This window comes from Papio anubis, chromosome 16 (genome assembly GCF_008728515.1).
Source record: "Papio anubis isolate 15944 chromosome 16, Panubis1.0, whole genome shotgun sequence".
In the NCBI taxonomy this organism is placed as follows: Eukaryota; Metazoa; Chordata; class Mammalia; order Primates; family Cercopithecidae; genus Papio; species Papio anubis.
Window position 1 is genome coordinate 25,586,643 of NC_044991.1, and position 23,225 is coordinate 25,609,867.

The following is a 23,225-nucleotide window of genomic DNA, read 5'->3' on the forward strand; positions in this document are numbered from 1 at the left end:
AGCCTGGGCGACAGAGTGAGTCTCTGTCTCCCAAAAAAAAAAGACAAAAAGAAAAGGCCGGGTGCGGTGGCTCAAGCCTGTAATCCCAGCACTTTGAGAGGCCGAGACGGGCGGATCACGAAGGCAGGAGATCGAGACCATCCTGGCTAACACGGTGAAACCCCGTCTCTACTAAAAAAATACAAAACTAGCTGGGCGTGGTGGTGGGCGCCTGTAGTCCCAGCTATTCGGGAGGCTGAGGCAGGAGATCTCAGTGAGCTGAGATCCAGCCACTGCACTCCAGCCTGGGTGACAGAGTGAGACTCTGTCTCAAAAAAAATAAAGAAAGAAAGAAAAAAAGAAAAAAAAAGGCAGGCTTTGTCGTCAACAGCCCTGGGTTCAAATCCCAGCTTCAGCAAGTCATTTTATTCTTCTGAGCCTGAGTTTTTCTGTGTGTGTCTTACTTCTCTTCCCGAGTTGTTTTCAGAATGAATGAGTTAAAGTCCTGTGTGCCTGGCACATAGTAAGCAGTCAGTCAACAGCAGCCTTGGTCATGAGCATCGTGATTTAGAGTTAGGTCCAATACCTTGTAAATATTCAAGTTTGGTTTCTTACTAGAAAGCCCAAGCCAAAGGCCATCCACTGAAAGGGAGGATCATATTTATGATTATTTTTTAAAGAACTTGTTATTTCTTTCAAAGATAGGCAAGCCCACGAAGAGTGAAACACAGAAAAGACTGGCTATAAAACCCGGAAGGTGCCTGCCCCATCTCACCCTATTTAACCCTCCACAGAGGCAATCATTTTACTTCTTCTGCCCAAATTATGTGTTGTTTGCCCCCAGGTCTCTAACACACTGGCCTTGCTGCTTCTTGATCTCTTTTTCTTTCAGTTTCAGACATTTTCTAGTGACTTCCCACTATGAAAGAGGATGGTTCAGTTCCCATTTCCTCCCAACTTCCAGCTCTCACCACACGTGACACCATCTCATCCCTGTCCTTCTAATATAGTTATGTAATGATTTAGTTAAATGTGTACAGTGTTGGCCGGGCGCAGTGGCTCACGCCTATAATCCCAGCACTTTGGGAGGCCGAGGCAGGCGGATCACGAGGTCAGGAGATCGAGACCATCCTGGCTAACACGGTGAAACCCTGTCTCTACTAAAAATACAAAAAATTAACTGGGGATGGTGGTGGGCGCCTGTAGTCCCAGCTACTCGGGAGGCTGAAGCAGGAGAATGGCATGACCCCGGGAGGCAGAGCTTGCAGTGAGCCGAGATCGGGCCACTGCACTCCAGCCTGGGCGGCAGAGTGAGACTCTGTCTCAGGAAAAAAAAAAAAAGTGTACAGTGTTATAATATTTTATGCATCTACTGTAAATGTCAGTGCTTGCATTATTTTAACAGAGTAATATGTAAGCCGTGTAGTAAACTGTCCTAATTTTTGTCTTTCCTGTAAAAAATTTGTTTTTCCTAGATGTTTTCATTTTCCTGTTTTCTTTTTCTTAGTTTGCTGCATATTTAGTCAGTTCACCCCCAGAAGTCTTTGCTACTTTCCTAAATCTATTTTCAGACATTCAAACATATCAGATTTTTCATTTATTCTGTGTGTCCAAGGACTTCTCCCCAAAAGCATACTGATGCCCTCCACTCCACTGCATCTGATGTGTTGTTATCATTCACGATCTTCCTCCGTCCTGATCTTGAGCTTTCTTTTGTGTCACTCATGTTTTCTCTTCCTTAGTCTACTCTCTTACTTAGATGAAGCACATACCTCAGTGACTTCCACATTTTTCGCTTTTTTTTTTTTTTTTTTTTTTTAGATTGAGACAGAATCTCGCTCTGTCTCCCAGGCTGGAGTGCAGTGGCGTGATCTCGGCTCACTGCAACCTACGCCCACCGAGTTCACGCCATTCTCTTGCCTCAGCCTCCCAAGTAGCTGGGACTACAGGCACCCGCCACTACACCCGGCTAATTTTTTTGTATTTTTAGTAAAGATGGGGGTTTCATCCTTTTTAGTAAAGGATGGTCTCGATCTCCTGACCTCGTGATCTGCCTGTCTCGGCCTCCCAAAGTGCTGGGATTACAGGCATGAGCCACTGCGCTTGGCTTGCTTCTCTTTTTTATCATTTCTTTGTCCCTCTGTGCTGAATTCTGGATCGTTTCTTCAGATCTCCTTTCAATTGAGTAATTCTCTCTTCCAGAATATTTTATTTTCTGGCATCTGTCTCTAGTGTTTAATATTTTTTTAAACATTTTATTTGGCCTTTCTTCAAATATGCTATAAAATGACCTACTTGATTATTTCATATAGTCTCTTGCTCTGTTTTTTTTTTTTTAGACAGTCTGCTTCTGTCCTGTCGGTTGGAGGGCAGTGGCGCAATCATGGCTCACTGCAGCCTTCACCTCCTGGACTCAAGCGATCCTTCCTCCCACCTCAGCCCCACAAGTAGCTGGGACTACAGCGATGTACCATACCAGCACGCCTGGCTAATTTTTTTATTTTTATTTTTTTTCTGAGACAGAGTCTCGCTCTGTCGCCCAGGCTGGAGTGCAGTGGCGCGGTCTCGGCTCACTGCAAGCTCCGCCTCCCGGGTTCACGCCATTCTCCTGCCTCAGCCTCCCGAGCAGCTGGGACTACAGGTGCCCGCCACCACGCCTGGCTAGTTTTTTGTACTTTTAGTAGAGACGGGGTTTCACCGCGTTAGCTACATGGTCTCGATCTGACCTCGTGATCCGCCCATCTCGGCCTACCGAAGTGCTGGGATTACAGGCGTGAGCCGCGGCACTCGACCATTTTTTGTATTTTTTATAGAGACGGGGTTTTGCTATGTTGCTCAGGCTGGTCTTGAACTGGCCTCAAGTGATCTACCCGCTGTGACCTCCCAGAGTGTTGGGATGACAGGCGTGAACCAGTGCACACCAGCTTTTGTTCTTACTGTTAACCTTTTCTTTTATTATTTATTTATTTATATATTTATTTATTTATTTTTGAGACAGAGTTTCTCTCTTGTTGCCCAAGCTGGAGTGCAATGGCATGATCTCGGCTCACCGCAACCTCCGCCTCCCGGGTTCAAGCGATTCTCCTGCCGAGTAGCTGGGATTACAAGCACACACCCATGCCCGGCTAATTTTGTGTTTTTAGTAGAGATGGGTTTTCACCATGTTGGTCAGGCTGGTCTCGAACTCTCAACCTCAAGTGATCTGCCCACCTCAGCCTCCCGAAGTGCTGGGATTACAGGCGTGAGCCTTGGCGCCCTGCCTTATTTCTTTAAATACAGTAAACATACTTATTTTATGATCTGTTTCTGATACCTCTAACAACTGAGGCCCTGATGGCTCTGATTCTGTTGTCTTGTATTTGTGCTGACCGTCACTCTGGGCACCTTCTTTCTCCGAGTGTTTTGTGATTTTTTGAACACGGGCTCATATTTCTTGGGATATTATCTGCTGCACTATTTAAGACCCAGGTGGAAGGTAGATTCCTCAAGAGAGGGGTATTCTTTTGCTTCTTTCTAGTACTAGGGAAATAACAAATTTGAGATGACAACTACGTTCTCTGATCTTTCAGACCACCCAGGTAATGGGAGTTTGGGTTATAAACCGCATGAGTTACAAACCTGATTTGTGGCTCTTAATTATCCAGGGAGATAACATTTACATTTAATTTAATAACTATGTTCAGGGTACAAGCAGTCAGGTATCGTTGCTGTTTCACTCAGACCCAAAGTGTCGACATTCATAAGGTGAACTACTGTGGATGAAAAATATTGCTGTCACCGTGGACAGGCAATTGTTTTGAGATCCCAAAATATTAGTGGGTTTTTCTAGTTTTTCCTTTCTGAGAGTGTGACTCTTTGGGGTCCTACCTTCCTGTAGGAAGGTCTCTTATTAGATCTTCAACGTGGGTGGAGGAGCATAAAACAATTAAATCTAAGCTTTAATTTTCCCACTTGACTAGCTTTCCTTAAGGCAGAGGCCAGCTTTAGTGTTTTCTCACATTTCTGGGTTAGTTTTTGGTCCTTAAATGTTTCTTACTCTCTTGCCATATCATTGAGCCATTTTGAAATTAAGATAATTGTTCAAGCAGCCAGGCTGGTTTGTTACCAGAATTTGACCTCTGTTCAGTTCTTCATTCTCCTTGTCCAGTTTTCAGCAGGGAGAGGTTCACTTCCAGCTATAGTTGTAACTCTCTGAGGGAGAATGTCCATCCTGCAAATTAAAGACACCCTCCCAAAAAACAAAAACAAAATCAAACACCTGGCTGGTCCAGGTAGGAAATGTATTTTCAGTGACAACAGGAGAGGTTTAGGAGGAGGAGATAGGATTGCTGCCTCCCAGTGGGGACTCAGATGTAATTTTTCATCTCTTCCCCCTACCCCCGCCCCGGTGGCCTATAGCCAGAGCTGCTGGACCTGTACACGGTGAACCTGCACCGCATCGAGAAGGATGTGCAGAGGTGTGACCGCAACTACTGGTACTTCACTCCCGCCAACTTGGAGAAGCTGCGTAACATCATGTGCAGGTGGCTGGGGGCAGCGAGGGGATCTAGGGGATGGGGAGGGGGGATGGGTGAAATGGGGGACATAGGGGGCCCACCTAGAAGTTATTTCAGCTTCTGAAGCTGGCATCGTACTCACCTGGAATCTTACTTAGCCCACAGTGACAATTTAACAACAATAATATAGAACATTTATTAAGCACTTACTGTATACCAGCCACTGTCCTGAGGCCTATACTATCATCGCTCACTTATTCCTCAACCCTACGAGGTATTAACCCCTTTTATAGGTGACGATGTGGAGGCTCCACGAAGAGCCTCGTTGCTGAGTGGGCACCGGGCAGTGGCTAAGCGGGAACTCATAGCCACACCTCTCTGGCTGTAGAATCTGTTCTTCTTCTGTTTTTCTTGAAGCCAAGATCTAAGACTGTTTATCACTGTTCACTAAAAAGATATTATTCCTGTAATCCCAGCGCTTTGGGGAGCTGACGTGGGAAGATCACTTGAGACCACTTGAGTTCCTCACAGACTTCAAAAAAGTAGAGACTGGCCTGGCAACATAGTGAGACCCTGTCACTACAAAATAACTTTTTTTAACTTAACATTTAGCTGGACATAGTGGTATGCACTTGTAGTCCTAGATACTTGGGAGGTGGAGGCAGGAGGGTAGCTTGAGCCCAGAGGTTAGAGGGTTGCAGTGAGCTATGATTGCATCATTGTACTCCAGCCTGGGTGACAGAGTGAGACCCCATCTCTTAAAAAGTAATAAAAATAATAAAAAATCACTATTGGTATTTCTTAAAATATGAAAGTAACACATGCTTGTTAAAAATCTAAATCACTGACAACTCTAATCCCAGCACTTTGGGAGGCCAAGGCGGGAGGATCGCTTGAGGCCAAGAGTTTGAGACCACTCTGGGCAACATAACAAGACCCCATCTCTACAAGAGTTTTAATAAATTTGCCAGGCATGATGGTGTGCTCCTATAGTCATAGCTACTTTGGGAAGCTGAGGCAGCAGGATGGCTTGAACCTGGGAGGTTGAGGCAGCAATGAACTGTGATCACACCACTGCACTCCAGCCTGGGCAACAGAATGACACCCTGTCTCGAAACAAAACAAAAACCTAAATCAAAGAAATTAGAAGGTCGTAAGATAGAAAGAGAAACTTCTCCCTTCATCTCTGCCCCTCAGTGCCACTCTCCCAGAATTAATGACTACTAACAATTTAGTAATATCTAATTGATTATATATTGTATAACATAATATGAATGTACTTTTTTTGTGGAGATGGAATCTCGCTCTGTGGCCCAGGATGGAGTGCGGTGGTGAGATCTCAGCTCACTGCAACCTCCGCCTCCTGGGTTCAGGCTATTCTCCTACCTCACCCTCCCGAGTAGCTGGGACTATAGGCGCAGGCTGCCAGACCCAGCTAATTTTTTGCATTGGAATAGAGATGGGGTTTCACTCCAGCCTGGGCGACAGAGCGAGACTCCGTCCCAAAAAAAGAGAAAAGAAAATAGTGGGTTGAGTATACAGTAAGTGCTCAGTAAATACAAGCTGTTACTAGTAAGGGACAGATTGGAATTCCTGACAAAGGGAGCTGTAGGGCGAAGATACAGAAACATACATTTGTGATCTTTTTGTGCAAAGTGAATACGTCAACTCAGGTCTTGAACTCCCTGAGCTCAGGCAGTCCACCTGCCTTGGCCTTTCAAGTGCTAGGATTACAGGCATGAGCCATCGCACCCAGCCTGAATGTACATTTTTTAAAATGTTTTAAACTATGATATAATCTGATAAGTGTTACATTAAAATGAAAAAAATGCTGGGAAGAAGTAAAAATGAACTGACTTCTCCCTGGTTAAGGCATAGGGAGAAATTATGGAAGACTTCACAGAGGTGGTGACCTTTTGAGATGGATTTTGACAAAGTTAAGAAAACTAAAGAAACCATAGGCCGGACATGGCAGCTCACACGTGTAATCCCAGCACTTTGGGAGGTCGAGGCGGGCGGATCACCTGAGGTCAGGAGTTCAAGACCAGCCTGGCCAACATGACGAAACCCTGTCTCTACTAAAAATACAAAAATTAGCCAGGCGTGGCGGCACGTGCCTGTAATCCCAGCTACTTGGGAGGCTGAGGCAGGGGAATCGCTTGAACCAGGGAAGTGGAGGTTGCAGTGAGCTGAGATTGTGCCATTGCACTCCAGTGTGGGCAACAAGAGTGAAACTCTGTCTTAAAAAAAAAAAGGAAAGCTAAAGAAACCATTTCACATAGAGGCTAAGAGCATATATCCTTGAGTAAGGCCTCCTAGGTTCAAGTACTGCCTCTGCCACCTATTGAGGTGTATGATTTGGGGCATGTCATTTACCTGTCTATGCTTCAGTCCCCTCATCTGTGAAATGGGATAATGGTCCATGTTTCACATGACTATTGTGAAAATAGTGGGTTGAGGGGCCAGGAGCAGTGGCTCACGCCTGTAATCCCAGCACTTTGGGAGGCCGAGACGGGCAGATCACGAGGTCAGGAGATCGAGACCATCCTGGCTAACACAGTGAAACCCCATCTCTACTAAAAACATACACACACAAAAATTAGCCGGGTGTGGTGGCGGGTGCCTATAGTCCCAGCTACTCCGGAGGCTGAGGCAGAACAATGGCGTGAACCCAGGAGGTGGAGCTTGCAGCAAGTGGAGATCGTGCCACTGCACTCCAGGCTGGGCGACAGAGCGAGACTCCGTCCCAAAGAAAAAAAGAAAAGAAAATAATGGATTGAGTATACAGTAAGTGCTCAGTAAATACAAGCTGTTACTAGTAAGGGACAGATTGGAATTCCTGACAAAGGGAGCTGTAGGGCGAAGATACAGAAACATACATTTGTGATCTTTTTGTGCAAAGTGAATACATCAATGTAGCTGGAGAGGAGGACAATGTGGAAGCGATGTTTGAGGCTGTGAAGATGAATTGGGAGGAGGCCATTACTCCTTGTACCCCCAGTAAAGGAGTTTGGATAACATCCCATCAGACAGCAGGGTGCTTGTGCAAGTTTTGAGCCTGAAGAGGCCTCCTGAGTTGGCCTTTAGGGAGGTCATCCTGGTAGCTGCACATAGGATGTTTAAAGAGAGACACTGGGAACAGGGATGCAGGCAGGAGGCTGAGGGAGAGGTCCAGGTGAGGGATTGGGGACCGAAGCGGGAGGAGCGGAAGTTGGAGTGGGTTGGAGAGGCAGGCCGTGGCTGCCATGATTGGCCCCTTGTGTCTCTTTTAGCTACATCTGGCAGCACATTGAGATTGGCTATGTCCAGGGCATGTGTGATCTTCTGGCTCCACTGCTGGTCATTCTGGATGATGGTGAGTGTGTCTTTACTGCCCCAGGGCTGGGGGCGCATTTCCTTTCCACTGCATGGCAGAGGGGTTGATCTCACTTTGTGACTCTACGGAATGTGGCTCCAGCCAGGTGCTCCGAAGGCCTGTCTGGTGAACACATCAATATCCTAGTGAAATAAAAAGTCCTTATATTCCATGGTGCCCAATACTCAACACCCAGATAGGCCTTCGCCAGCCACTCATTGTATGAATATGAATGAGAACAAACAAACAAATAAAAACGAACAACAAACCCAGACAGTTTCACCAGTGAGTTCTATGAAACATTTAAAGAAGAATTAATGCCAATTCTTTCAAGCTCTTCAAAAACATAGAAAAGGAAGGAATGCTTCTTAACTCATTCAATAAAGCCAGACCTCGTCTGAGGACTGGGTGTCTCATTGGCACCCAGATACCAGTAACAGACAAAGACATAACAAGAAAACTACAGACCAATATCCTTTATGAATACAAATGCAGAAATCCTCAACAAAATACCAATAAACTTAATTCACCAAGATATAAAAGATGATACACCATGACCAACTTGGGCTTATCTCCAGAATGCAAGGGTGGTTTGACATGCAAAAATCAATCAATTTAATTCACCACATTACTAAAATAAAGGAAAAAACCCACACAATCATATCAATTGACACAGAAAAACACAAGAAAATCCAACATCCTTTCATAATAAAAAACATTCAACAAACTAGGACTAGAAGGGAACTAAACACGATAGAGGGCATCTGTGAAAACCTCACAAATATCATCATACTCAGTGGTGAAAATCTGAACACTTCCTCCCTAAAAGCAGGAACAGGACAGGTATGTCTACTTTTGCTACCATAGGTTCTAGCCAGGGCAATTAAGAAAGACAAAGAAATAAAAATAATTCAGATTGGAAAGAAAGTAAAACTATCTTTGTTCACAGATGTGATTTTGCATATAGAAGATCTTAAGGAATAAAAAAAAAATTAGAACTGATAAACAAGGTTATCAAGTTTGCAGGATACAAGATCGATAAAAAAAAGTGTCTTGTATTTCTATACACTTGAAATGAACAATCCCAAAATGAAATTAGGAAAACAATTTTATTTGCAATAGCATCTAGAAGAATACAATACTGAGTGGGTGCAGTGGCTCATGCCTGTAATCCCAGCACTTTGGGAGGCCGAGGTGGGCAGATCACCTGAGGTCAGGAGTTTGAGACCATCCTGGCCAACATGGTGAAACCCAGTCTCTACTAAAAATACAAAAAAAAAAAAAAAATAGCCAGGCGTGGTGGTGCATGCCTCTAATTCCAGTTTCTTGGGAGGCTGAGGCAAGAGAATCGCTTGAACCTGGGAGGCAGAGGTTGCATTGGGCTGAGATTGCACCATTGCACTCCAGCCTGGGTAATAGAGTGAGACTCCATCTAAAAAATAAATAAATAAAAAATAAATAGTCCAGGCATGTTGGCTCACGCCTGTAATCCCAACACTTTGGGAGCCTGAAGTGGCTGGATCATCTGAGGTCAGGAGTTTGAGACCAGCCTGGCCAACATGGTGAAACCCCGTCTCTACTAAAAATACAAAAATTAGCCAGGCATGGTGGCAGGCGCCTGTAATCCCAGCTACTTGGGAGGCTTGGGCAGGAGAATCGCTTGAACTCAGGAGGCGGAGGTTGCAGTGAGTTGAGATTGCGCCATTATTCTCCAGCCTGGGTGACAAGAGCGAAACTCCATCTCAAATAAATAAATACATAAATAAAATACAATACTTATGAATAAACTTAACAGAAATGCAAGATTTGTACATTGAAAACTACAAGGCATTGTTGAAGTAAATTTTAAAAAACAAAATAAATGGAAAGATATCTCATGTTCATGGATTGGAAGACTTAGTGTTGTTAAGGTAACAGTGCTCTCCAATGATCTGTAAAGTCAGTTTCTGTCAAAAATCCCAGCTGCCTTTGTTTTTTTGTTTTTTTGTTTTTTTTCCAAAAATTGACAAGCTGACCCTAAAATTGGAAATTTAAGGGATTTAGAATAGCCAGAACAATTTTTAAAAGGAGATGTTGCAGGACTCACAGTACCTGATTTCAAAATCTACTACAAAGGTCTTAAAATAGTGGTATTTCTATAAGGATCAACATGTAGATCAATGGAATAGAATTGAGAGTCCAGAAGTAAGCCCTTACATTGATAGTCAATTGATTTTGACAGAGGTACTAAGAAAATTCAACTCAGTGAGGAAAAACAGTCTTCTCAACATATGGTGCAAGAACTACTGGACATGCATATGCAAAAAATTGAAGTTGAACCCTTACCTCACACCACATACAACAAACTAACTCAAAATGGATCATAGACCTAAATGCAAGAACTAAAAGTGTAAAACTTAAAAACAGGAGTAAATCTTTGTCACCTTAGGCTAGGGAATTTTTTTAGATATGACACCAAAAACATAAAGAAAAATTAGGCAAATTAGACTTCATCGAAATTAAAAACTTTTGTACTTCAAAGAACACCATCAAGAAAGTGAAAAGAACCCAAAGACTAGAAGAAAATATTTGCAAGTCGTATGTGTGATAAGGGACTCGTAGTCAAAATATATAAAAAACTTTTATAATTCAACAATAAAAAGACAACCTGATTAAAGTGGCTGAAGGATTTGAATAGACATTTCTCAATAGAATTGAAGATATGCAAATGCCAATAAGCAAGTTAAAGGATGCCCTGCATCAGGGGTCCCCAAGCCCTATACCACAGACAGGAACCTTGCCACACAGCAGGAGGTGAGCAGTAATCTAGTGAGCGTTACAACCTGAGCTCCACCTCCCACCTCTGTCAGATCAGCAGTGGCGTTAGATTCTCCTAGGAGTGCGAACCCTATTGTAAATTGTGCATATGAGGGGTCTAGGTTGTGCACTCCTTCTGAGAATCTAATGCCTGATGATCTGAGGTGGAACAGTTTCATCCAGAAACTATACCCCCCACTCCACTCCCTGTCCATGGAAAAATTGTCTTCCAGGAAACTGGTGTCTGGTGACAAAAAGGTTGAGCACTGCTGTTCTACATCATTAGTCATTAGGAAAATGGAAATCAGCCGGGCGCGGTGGCTCACGTCTGTAATCCCAGCACTTTGGGAGGCCGAGGTGGGTGGATCACGAGGTCAGGAGTTCGAGACCATCCTGGCTAACATGGTGAAACCCCATCTCTACTAAGTAATTACAAAAAAATTAGCCGGGCGTGGTGGCGTGCGCCTGTAGTCCCAGCTACTTGGGAAGCTGAGGCAGGAGAATGGCGTGAACCCGGGAGGCGGAGCAGAGCTTGCAGTGAGCCGAGATTGTGCCACTGCACTCCAGCCTGGGCGACAGAGCGAGACTCCGGAGAAACCGTCTAAAAAAAAAAAAAAAAAAGGAAAATGGAAATCAAAACCACAGTGAGATACCACTTCATATACACTGGGATGGCTGGAATCAAAACAATAGAAAATCATGTGTTGATAAGAATATGAAGAAATTGGAAGCTTCATACATTGCTGGTGGAATTGTAAAATGGTTTGGCCACTTTATTTATTTATTTATTTATTTATTTATTTATTTATTATTTTGAGATGGAATTTCATCCTGTCGCCCAGGCTGGAGTGCAGTGGCGCAATCTCAGCTCACTGGAACCTCTGCCTCCCGGGTTCAAGTGATTCTCCTGCCTCAGCCTCCCAAGTAGCTGGGATTACAGGTACCCACCACCACATCTGGCTAATTTTTGTATTTTTAGTAGAGATGGGATTTCCCCATGCTGGCTATGCAGATCTCGAACTCCAGACCTCAGGTGATCCGCCCACCTTGGCCTCCCAAAGTGCTGGGATTACAGGCATGAGCCACCATGCCCGGCCAGTTTGGCCACTTTAAAAAACAGTCTGGCAGTTTCTCATAGTAATGAACATAGAGTTATCATATGACCCAGCAATTTCATCCATAGATATATGCCTAAGAGAATTGAAAATATATGTTCATGCAAATGTTCATGATAGCATTATTCATAATACTCAAAAAAGTGGAAATAGTCGCAATGTCCATCAAATGATGAATGCATAAACAAAATGTGGTATATCCATACAATGGAATATTATTTGACAAAAAAAAGAATGATGTTCTGATCCAAATTACAATGTGGATGAACCTTGAAAACATTATGCTAAGTGAAAGAAGCCAGACACAAAATATCACAAATGGTGTGATTCCATTTATATGAAATGTCCAGAGTAGACAAATCCATAGAGACAGAAAGACTAGTCGTTGACAGGGACTTGGGGGAGAGAGAAATATGAAGTTGCTGCTTCATTGATACAGGGATTTCGGGGTTGCAAGGGTGAAGAAATGTTCTGGAACTAATAGTGGTGATTGCACAACATTGTGAATGTACTAAAACCACTAAATGGTACATTTAAAAGGTGAATTTTATGTGAGAATCTCAATAAACCTGTTAAAAAATGGGATTGGGTCCAATGGCTCACACTTGTAATCCTACCACTTTGGGAGGCCGAGGCAGGAGGATTGCTTGAGATCAGGAGTTCAAGACGAGCCTGAGCAACATAGTGAGACTCCATCTCTACAAAAATAATTAAAAATAAGCCGGGCATGGTGGTGCACACCTGTAGTCCCAGCTACTCAGGAGGCTAAAGCAGGAGGATTGCTTGAGATCAGGAGTTCGAGACCAGCCTGAGCAACATAGTGAGACTCTATCTCTACACAAAAATTTAAAAATTTGCTGGGCGTGGTGGTGCACACCTGTAGTTCCAGCTACTCAGGAGGCTAAGACAAGAGGATTGCTTGAGCCAAGGAGTTGGAGGTTGCAGTGAGCTATGATCGTGCTACTGTATTCCAAGCCCCTGGGCTAAATATATAAACATTTATGTCTAAAATACAACAACTAGGTCCAGGCCCAGTGGCTCACGCCTGTAATTGCAACACTTTGGGAGGCTGAGGCGGGTGGATCGCTTGAAGTTAGGAGTTCAAAACCAGCCTGGCCAACATGGTGAAAAATTTCTACTAAAAATACAAAAGTTAGCCAGGCATTGTGGCGGGCACTTGTAATTCCAGCTACACAGGAGGCTGCAGCAGAAGAAGCACTTGAACTTGGGAGACAGAGGTTGCAGTGAGCCGAGATCATGCCACTGCACTCCAGCCTTGGTGACAGAGCGAGACTCCATCTCAAAATAAATAAAATAAAATAAATAAAACAAAATAAAATTAAAAAGTAGGCCAGGCATGGTAGCTCATGCCTGTAACCTCAGCACTTTGGGAGGCCAAGGTAGGCAGATTGTGACTAGCCTGGGCAACATGGTGAAACCTTGTCTCTATAAAAAATAGAAAAATTAGCCAGGTGTGTTGGCACACACCTGTGGTCCCTGCTATTTGGGAGGCTGAGGCAGGAGGATCACTTGAGGCTGCCAAGGTCGAAGTGCAATGAGCCGTGATTGTGCCACTGCACTCCAACCTGGGTGACAGAATGAGACCCTATCTCATTATAATAAATAATAAATGGGGAGCAAATTTCCGTACTCTTTTTTTTTATTTTGACACGTTTCACTCTTGTTGCCCAGGCTGGAGTGCAATGGTACAATCTCAGCTCACTGCAACTTCCGCCTCCCAAGTTAAGGCAGTTCTCCTGCCTCAGGCTCCCAAGTAGCTGAGATTACAGGCACCCACCATCATGCCTGGCTAATTTTTGTATTTTTAGTAGAGACAGGGTTACACCATGTTGTTCAGGCTAGTCTTGAACTCCTGACTTCAGGTGATCCACCTGCCTTGGCCTCCCAAAGTGCTGGGATTACAGGCGTGAGCCACCACGCCCAGCCAACTACCTACTCTGTCGACACAGACTGCACATAGTGACTTGTTTGCAAAAAGTACAGTATGGAAGGCAGTGACGGGATGAGAAAGAAACTACAGCAGAGAAACCTGACAAACACGACTTCAGCCAGGTGACCATGGCCAACATCAGCAGTTATAAATCATGCTGATAGTATATACCCTTATGATATGATTAAAATGGCCCTTTACCTCTGTGGTTTTCCTCTCGATAACCCATAACCCAGTCTTACCATGAGAAAGGCATCAGATAAATTCCATTGCTAATAGTGCAGCATCCTACAAAAAATACCTGACCACTACACCTCAAAACTGTCAAGGTTGCCGGACGTAGTGCCTCACGCCTGTAATCCCAGCACTTTGGGAGGCCTAGGTGGGCGGATCACAAGGTCAGGAGATTGAGACCATCCTGGCTAACACAGTGAAACCCTGTCTCTACTAAAAATACAAAAAAATTAGCCGGGTGTGGTGGTGGGCACCTGTAGTCCCGGGAGGCTGAGGCAGGGGAATGGAGTGAACCCGGGAGGTAGAGCTTGCAGTGAGCCAAGATTGCGCCACTGCACTCCAACCTGGGCGACAGAGCGAGACTCTGTTTCAAAAAAAAAAACCAAAAAACAAAAAACTGTCAAGGTCATCAAAAACAAGAAAAGCCTGAGACACTGCCACAACCAAGAGGCGCTTAAGGGAACATGACCAGTCGACGTAATGTGCTGTTCTGGATGACAGCTTGGAACAGAAAAATGACATTCAGTACACACTAAGAAAATCTGAATACAGTATGGACTTTAGTTCATAATGTGTCCATATCGGTTCAACAAATGTATCATGCTAATGTCCAGATACTAATAATAGAGGAAACCGCGTGTGGGGTGTATGACAAGTTTTTACTGTCTTTGCAGTTTTTCTGTAAATCTAAACTTTTCTAAAATATAAAGCCTTTTGTCTGGGCGTGTTGGCTCACGCCTGTAATCCCAGCACTTTGGGAGGCCAAGGCGGGCGGATCACGAGGTCAGGAGATCGAGACCATCCTGGCTAACACGGTGAAACCCCATCTCTACTAAAAAATACAAAAAACTAGCTGGGCGTGGTGGGGAGCCCCTGTAGTCCAGCTACTCCGGAGGCTGAGGCAGGAGAATGGCATGAACCCAGGAGGCGGAGCTTGCAGTGAGCCGAGATTGCGCCACTGCACTCCAGCCTGGGCGACAGAGCAAGACTCCGTCTCAAAAATAAAATAAAATAAAAATAAAGCCTTTTAGGCCGGGCACGTTGGCTCACGCCTGTAATCCCAGTGCTTTGGGAGGCTGAGGTGGGCGGATCACGAGGTCAGGAGATCGAGACCATGGTGAAACCCCCCTGGATAACATGTGAAACCCCATCTCTACTAAAAATACACGAAAGGTCCACCCCTAACATTGAAGGTCATATTTCAACATGAGAGTTGGAGAGGACGAACATCCAAACCACATCACTTGGGCAGCGGGGCAGCTGACTGTTCTGTGCTGCTTTCTCAGAGGCGCTTGCCTTCAGCTGCTTCACGGAGCTCATGAAGAGGATGAACCAGAACTTCCCCCACGGAGGCGCCATGGACACGCACTTTGCAAACATGAGGTCGTTGATCCAGGTATGACTCCGCATCCAGTCCTGCTTTGGACTTTTTTGGGAAACAGTAAGTAAAGCTTAGTGGCTCCAAACTGAGCTATTTAGAGCCCACCTGGATTGGAATCCTATTTCTGCTGTACAAACTCGGCATATGCTCTTATCTTTCTGGGCCTCAGTTTTCTCATCTGTGAAATAGGTTTCCTCATTTTTATGAGTCTCAATAAGTTATTAGAATTATCATGGAAATGAAATAAACTAATGATGTTATAGTGCTCAGCACAGTGCCTGAGTGCCTCTCAGAGCATAGTCCATGGACTGGCAACATCAGCCTCACTGGCAACTTGTTAGAAGTGCAAATTACTGGGCACCTTTCCTCCACCGAATAAAAATCTCTGAGTTGGGCCCAGGAGTCTGTGCCATATGAAGCTCTCCAGGTAATTCTGGTGCAAGCTCAAATTTGAGAAGTATTGTAATAAATGCTAGCTCTTCAGCATTCATAGCGATTAGTATATCTACTCCCCAGAGGAGTTAAGACACTCAACCCTTTGAGTAGAAGGAATGCAAATGTGTTAACTTGAGTAAATGGTGGGGATGCTTTGTTATCTACACACTAGCAGTGGAGCTACAGTTAGCTCTGATTTCTTCTTTAGTGGAACTTTAAAATACTACAAAATATTTTGGACATAAGGAAGGTAAAAGAGTAATATAACGAACACCCATGTTTCCACCCCCACCTCCCCAAGAAATAAAATATTAACCACAGGCTGGGCGTGGTGGCTCACGCCTGTAATCCCAGCACTTTGGGAGGCCAAGGCAGGCGGATCACTTGAGGCCAGGAGTTTGAGACCAGCCTGGCCAACATGGTGAAACCCCATCTCTAACTAAAAATACAAAAATTAGTCAGGCGTGGTGGCGCACACCTGTAATCCCAGCTACTCAGGAGGCTGAGGCAGGAGAATCTCTTAAACCCGGTAGGTGGCGATTGCAGTGAGCTGAGATCGCACCATTGCACTCCAGCCTGGGTGACAGAGCAAGACTCTGTCCCGAAAAAAAGTTAACTTTAGATTTTTCATTATTCGTGTACCCCTTCTTGATGGCATTTCCCCACCACTCCTGTCCTCCCAGTGATAAGCACTTTGCAGATTCCTGTGTTCACCATTATAATGTACTTTTAAAAATTCTTTTACAATATATGCATATATTCCTAAACAGCATATAACTCTGTTTCTTTACTCCCCACTTTACATAGTTTTAAATGGTATGAACTCTTGTGCGGCTTGTCTTTATACTCAGTAACAAGTTTGAGAGGCTCATCAACAAGGGGGCAGTTGATTCCTCTTTCCCGGAAGTACAGTCTTCTGCGTTAGGAGCACAGTGCATTCTATCACGTTTGATTTGGATCCATTTTCCTGTTGGTGGTCATTTAGGTTGTTTTTATTTGGTTTGGTTTTGCTTTTGCTTGGGGAACTTGGGGTTTTGCTTTTGGCCTTTATAAACAGCGCTGCACTGAAATTCTTGTGTGCATCCCTGCTGCATGCATGCAACAACTTTGCTTAGTCATCTACTCGGAATGGAATTGCTGGGGCAGAGAGAATGCACGTCCTCAGTTTTATCAGGCACGACAGAATCACTCTCAAAGTGATTGTGCCAGTTTCTTAATGCTCCAGGGCAGTATGGTAAGGGTTTCAACACACACCATCCTCACTTGATATTGTCACACTTACATATTTTTGTCAATCTCTTGGATATGATTCGAGCATCCCATTGTGATTTATAATTACATTTTTATTTTTAATTTTTGTGGGTACATAATAGGTATATATATATATGGAGTACATGAGTTGTTTTGAGACCGGAATGCAATGTGAAATAAGCACATCATGGAAAATAGAGTATCCAGTCCCTCAAGCATTGACATCCTTTGTGTTCCAAACAATCCAATTATATGCTTTTGGTTATTTTTAAATGTACAGTGAAATTATTGTTGACCATAGTTACCCTGCTGTGTGATCAAATAGTATGTCTTTTTCATTCAGTTTTTTCATTGTGATTTTATTTGCATTGTCTTGATTGACAGTGAAATTAAATATCTTCTTCTTTTTTTTTTTTTTTAAGTTCATTTGGATTGTGAAGTACCTATTCATATGCTTTGCCCATTTTCTTTTTCTTTGTTTTGTTTTTTTTAGAGACAGAGTCTCACTCTATGGTCCAGGCTGGAGTGCAGTGATGTGATCTTGGCTCACTGCAAGCTCCGCCTCCTGGGTTCACGCCATTCTCCTGCCTCAGCCTTCTGAGTAGCTGGGACTACAAGCTCCCGCCACCATGCCTGGCTAATTTTTTGTATTTTTTTTATTTTAGTAGAGACAGTGTTTCACCATGTTGGCCAGGATGGTCTCAATCTCCTGACCTCGTGATCCACCCACGTCGGCCTCCCAAAGTGCTGGGATTACAGGCGTGAGCCACCGCACCCGGCCAACTTTGCCCATTTTCTATGTACATTTTTTCCATAATTAGAGTCATTTTGTACATACTTTTCTTTCTGTACATTATTTTTCAAACAAGGTTTTTTTCCCCCACTGACTAGCATATCCAATAGGTGGAGGTATTCTTCCACCACCTGTTTTTTTATAACATTTTGTTAAAATATAATTTAGATACATAAAATTTACCCTTTTGAAGTGTATGATTCAGTCAGTGGCTTTTCATTTATTCACAGAGTTATGCGATCATCACCAATTTCAGAACATTTTCATTACCCTAGAAAGAAACTCTTCATTAACAGCCACTCCCCATCCCCTCCGTCTCCCCAGCCCCTGAAAACCAAGGAGCTGCTTTCTGTTTCCGTGGATTTGCCTTTTCTAAACATTTCATATAAATGGAATCATACAATATGTGGCCTTTTGTGACTGGCTTCTTTTACCTAGCATAATGATGTCAAGGTTTATCGTGTGTGTATGATGCATTGTAGCATGTATCAAAACTTAGTTTGAGGCCAGGCACAGTGGCTCATGCCTGTAATCCCAGCACTTTGGGAGGCCAAGGCAGGTGGATCACCTGAGGTCAGGAGTTCAAGACCAGCCTGACCAACATAGTGAAACTCCCATCTCTACTAAAAATAACAGAAATTAGCCAGGCGTGGTGGCAGGTGCCTGTAATCCCAGCTACTTGGGAGGCTGAGGCACGAGAATCACTTGAACCTGGGAGGTGGAGGTTGCAGTGAGCTGAAATCATGCCACTGCACTCCAGCCTGGGCAATAGAGCGAGACTCAGTCTCAAAAAAATAAAAATAAAACTTAGTTTGTTTTTATTACCAGATAATATTAAAATAGGTGGTATGGATATGCTACCTATATTTATCCATTCATGTCTTGATAGACATTTGAGTTTTTTCCCAGTTGTTGGCTATTATGAGTAACACTATTACACACATTCATTCATGTACAGATTTTTATGTGGATATGTTTTTGTTTTCATTTTGTTATTTTAGACAGGGTCTCACTCTGTCACCCAGGCTGGAGTCCAGTGGTGTAATCATAGTTCATTGCAGCCTTGAACTGGGCTCAAGTGATCCTCCCACTTTAGCATCCTGAGTAGCTGGGACTACATGCCCAGGACACCATGCCAGGCTAATAATAAATTCTTTTCTTTCTTTCTTTTTTTTTTTTTTTTAAGAGAGACAGGGTCTTGTTATGTTGCCCAGGCTGGTCTCAAACTCCTGGCTTCAAGTGATGCTCTTGCCTTGGCCTCCCAAAGTGCTGAGCCACCACACCTGACCGATAGATGTTTTCATTCTTCTTGGGGATGAACCTAAGAGTGAAATTGCTGCATCATATGGAAATTCTGTGTTTAGGTTTTTGAGGAACTACCAAACTGTTTTCCACAGCAGACACACCATTTTACATTCTCAGGAGCAGTGTACAGGGGTTCCAGTTTCTTTGCATCCTTGCCAACACTCGTTATTGTCATTTTTCACTATCCTAGTGAGTGTGAATTGGTATCTTCTTGTGGTTTTGAATTGCATTTTCCTAAGGATTAAGGATGTTGAGCATCTTTCATGTGCCTCTTGACTATTTGTGAATCTCCTTTGGAGAAATGTCTATTCAGATCCTTTCCCCTTTTTTTTTTTTTTTTTTGAAATGGAGTCTTGCTCTGTCGCCCAGGCTGGAGTGCAGTGGCCGGATCTCAGCTCACTGCAAACTCCGCCTCCTGGGTTTACACCATTCTCCTGCCTCAGCCTCCCCAGTAGCTGGGACTACAGGCGCCCGTCACCTCGCCCAGCTAGTTTTTTGTATTTTTTAGTAGAGACGGGGTTTCACCGTGTTAGCCAGGATGGTCTCGATCTGACCTCGTGATCCGCCTGTCTCGGCCTCCCAAAGTGCTGGAATTACAGGCTTGAGCCACCGTAGCCCGGCCCCTTTCCCATTTTTTAAACTATACCTGGCTGTTAAGGGCTACATGGTGTCTGGTGTGTGGATGTACCACCATTTATTCAGCTGTCTCCTCTGTTCCAGCCTTTTCCCAAGAGGCTGATGCTGCCTTTCCTTCCTTGACAGATCCTGGACTCGGAGCTGTTTGAGCTGATGCATCAGAATGGGGACTATACTCACTTCTACTTCTGCTACCGCTGGTTCCTGCTGGATTTCAAGCGAGGTACAGACTTTAAACTGGGGACCTGTGTCCAGACTCTTTGTAGCAGAACTTTCAGGGGAAAAGATCCTGTGGAGGTGAGGTTGAAGGGTTGGCAGCAGAGGCAGCAGGGGAGAGAAGCACATGTTTATGGAGTTGAGACTATCGTTTCACCTGCCTTATCTTGCATTGACAGTCCGCAGTAGGTGCTGTTAAGATCTTCATCTTACCAATCAATGAGGAAACCGAGGCTGAGAAGGGTTAAATTCAGAGCTAGGGAGAGATAACTTCAGGGCTGGGGTGAGTACAGCCAGGATTTGAACCCACCTCTTTCATTCTGCTGTGCTGCTTTTCAGAGCCCAAGAACTCTAAAGCCCATGAGGCAGGGGCTATTTCATGCACATTCCAACATGACATAAAAGTGTCGTATAACACAGTACTTTGTTGCTATTGTACAGATTTGGGATGATGTTAATAATTATAATAATATCAGACATGGGCCGGGTGCGGTGGCTCACGCCTGTAATCCCAAGGAGGCCAAGGAGGTCAGATCACGTGGTCAGGAGATCAAGACCTAACATGGTGAAACCTCATCTCTACTAAAAATACAAAAAATTAGCTGGACGTGATGGTGCACGCCTGTAGTCCCAGCTACTCAGGAGGCTAAGGCAGGAGAATTACTTGATCCTGGGAGGCGGAGGTTGCAGTGAGCTGAGATCACACCACTGCCCTCTAGCCTGGGTGACAGAGCAAGACTCCATCTCAAAAAAAAAAAAAAAAAAAAAAATCTGACATGTATGGAGTGTTTCAGTGCCACGCACTGTGCTGAGTCATTTATGTGTATTCTCTCTTTAGCCTTTTTCTATTATCAGCTTCACCCCACTTACAGATGAGGAAAGAGACAGGCTCATGGAGAAGTAACTACCCCAGGCTCCCCTTGCCAGCAAGTGATGGAGGAAGGATTCACACCAAGTTTATCAGACATAGGAAGGCTTGCTTTTTTTTTTTTTTTTTTTTGAGACGGAGTCTTACTCTTTTTGCCCAGGCTGGAGTGCAATGGTGCGATCTCTGCTCACTGAAACCTCCGCCTCCCAGCTTCAAGCGATTCTCCCTGCCTGCATCCTAATTGTGGCAATTACAGGCACCCAGCCTCCACACCTGGCTGGTGCCTTGACCCACAATCAGAGGCACGGAGTTTCACCATGTTTGGCCAAGCTGGTCTCAGGCACTCCTGACCTCCAGGTGGTCCTGCCTCAGTCTCCCAAGTGTTAGGGATTACGAGAGCAGGCCGCCCTGAGACTTTTGAGATGGAGTCTACGTCTGTCTCCCAGGCTGGGATTGTTTTTTTTTTTTTTTTTAAAGACTAGAGTGGCTCTGTAAGCCCAGGCTGGAGTGCAGTGGTGCGATCTCCGGCACTGCAACCTCCACCTCCTGGGTTCAAAACAGTTCTCTGCCTCAGCCTTCTGAGTAGCTGGGATTACAGAGCCCATGCCGCCCACAGCTGATTTTTTTGTACTTTTTGTAGAGATGGGAGTTTCACCATGTTGGCTAGGCTGGTCTTGAATTCCTGAGCTCGTGATCCACCCGCCTCGGCCTCCCAGAGTGCTGGGATTACAGTCATAAGCCACCGTGCCCAGCCAAAGGCTTACTTTTAACCATTGCTCTACTCTGCCTCTTCACTAGACTCAGGGTGCTCGTGTGTGGGGGGGAAGGAGAAAGGCCTCCATGGGTGCTGATGGAGATGTGGGTGCAGGGATAGCAGGTGTTGCTGGTCGAGGGGCAGGGCAAGGACAGATCCGTGTAATTCACACCCGCACATGCCTGGTCCCTCCACTTACAGAATGTCAGAGCTGGAAGGAACTTAGAACTCACCTGGTTTACACAGCCCATCCTACAGATGGGGAAACTGAGGTTTCTGGTGGTCAAATGACAGAGTCCTGTCCTGTCTTCTCACCTGAGTTCTATCCACTGCACCAGGGCAGAGGCATAAGGCAAAACTTGCCTGGGATTTTCCCAGCTTTGGGGATTTCCCAAGGGAAGGCAACATTGTGAGCCCTGTCACCAATTCTCTCCCCATGTGTGTTGGTGTCTTGGCAGAACTCGTTTATGATGACGTCTTCTTGGTCTGGGAGACCATCTGGGCAGCCAAACATGTCTCCTCGGCGCACTACGTCTTGTTCATTGCGCTGGCTCTGGTGGAAGTCTACCGCGACATCATTTTGGAGAACAACATGGATTTCACAGACATCATCAAATTCTTTAATGGTACCCACATGATTGGGGCCTCATGAGAGGGGTGCAGGCTGCTGGAGGCCCCTTCTGGGGATCTCAGGAGGAATGAAGATGGGCTGAGATGGATGCATGGTGAAGGGGATAAAGAGGGCTCTGCACACTTCTTATGGCTATTTCCAAAAGGACAAGTTCACATCTCGTAATGCTGAGGTTGCATTTTTCTCAGGGATCTGGCAGAGGGACTACGGGTGTTGAAATCAGCTCAGGGGCAAAGCCTGGTTCTACCGCTGACCAGCTGTGCCCATGGTCAAGTCACTTCCCCTGTCTCTAAACATCCACTTCCTCATCTGTGAAATGGGCTAGCAGTGGTCTGCTTTGGTTGATGTGTGTGGGAAAAGCAGGCCCAGGGCAGCAATTTAAGTAACACGAAAAAGACACAGCCCTTGAAATCAGACAGATGTGAATTCTGATCCAGGCTCCTGGGAACTGTGTGACCTTGTCCAAGTGACTTCACGTCTCTAGGCCTCAGATTCTTCAGGGATAAAATGGTACTAACATTCCCTCCCTCACAGGGAGGTCCAGAGGATTACAGGAGACAACATGGTTAAATCCCAGCACCTGGTACCTGGAGGGAACCCAATAAACGAAAGCTATCGCCACTGTTATCACTATTAAACATTTTTTTAATGAAAAAGTTCTGGAAAAAACAAAAGAAGAAAAAAGCCACTGTGACCTCACTTTTGAAACATTATTAGGGTTCTTAAGTAAACTTTTGGGGGGAATAGTTTTGCATTTTAGTTGTCTACTAAAATTGTAGATTGAGAACTGTTTTAGATTTAGATGCACAAAAAATGCATGATACCTTGGCCTAGCTTTGCCTACTGTTAGCATTTACATGACCCTGGTACATATGCCAAAACTAAGAAATTATCATTGGCACATTACCATCTACTAAACTACAGGCTTTATTTGGATTTCACCTGTTTTTTCACCAATATCCTTTTTCTGTTCTAGGGTCTAATCCAGGAAACCACAGTCATGTTCATTTTTATGTTTTTACAATTTCA

General features: G+C 44.5%; 1 protein-coding gene and 1 non-coding gene across 5 annotated transcripts in view; one reads left to right on the forward strand and one right to left on the reverse strand.

Moving 5' to 3' along the window:
- The window catches only part of SGSM1 (small G protein signaling modulator 1), a 118,246-nt gene that overhangs the window by 89,983 nt on the left and 5,038 nt on the right, over positions 1 to 23,225 (forward strand). For all 4 annotated transcript variants that reach the window (XM_031656408.1, XM_031656410.1, XM_031656407.1 and 1 more), the window contains 5 exons: positions 4,378 to 4,502; positions 7,748 to 7,830; positions 15,213 to 15,322; positions 19,854 to 19,950; positions 22,024 to 22,191. In XM_031656408.1, the coding sequence (XP_031512268.1) occupies positions 4,378 to 4,502; positions 7,748 to 7,830; positions 15,213 to 15,322; positions 19,854 to 19,950; positions 22,024 to 22,191 (583 nt within the window). The remainder of the gene's footprint in view (positions 1 to 4,377; positions 4,503 to 7,747; positions 7,831 to 15,212; positions 15,323 to 19,853; positions 19,951 to 22,023; positions 22,192 to 23,225) is intronic.
- On the reverse strand, positions 3,692 to 3,762 carry LOC116270881. The gene has a single exon (XR_004179186.1). It is a non-coding gene; the product is annotated as a small nucleolar RNA SNORD56 (small nucleolar RNA).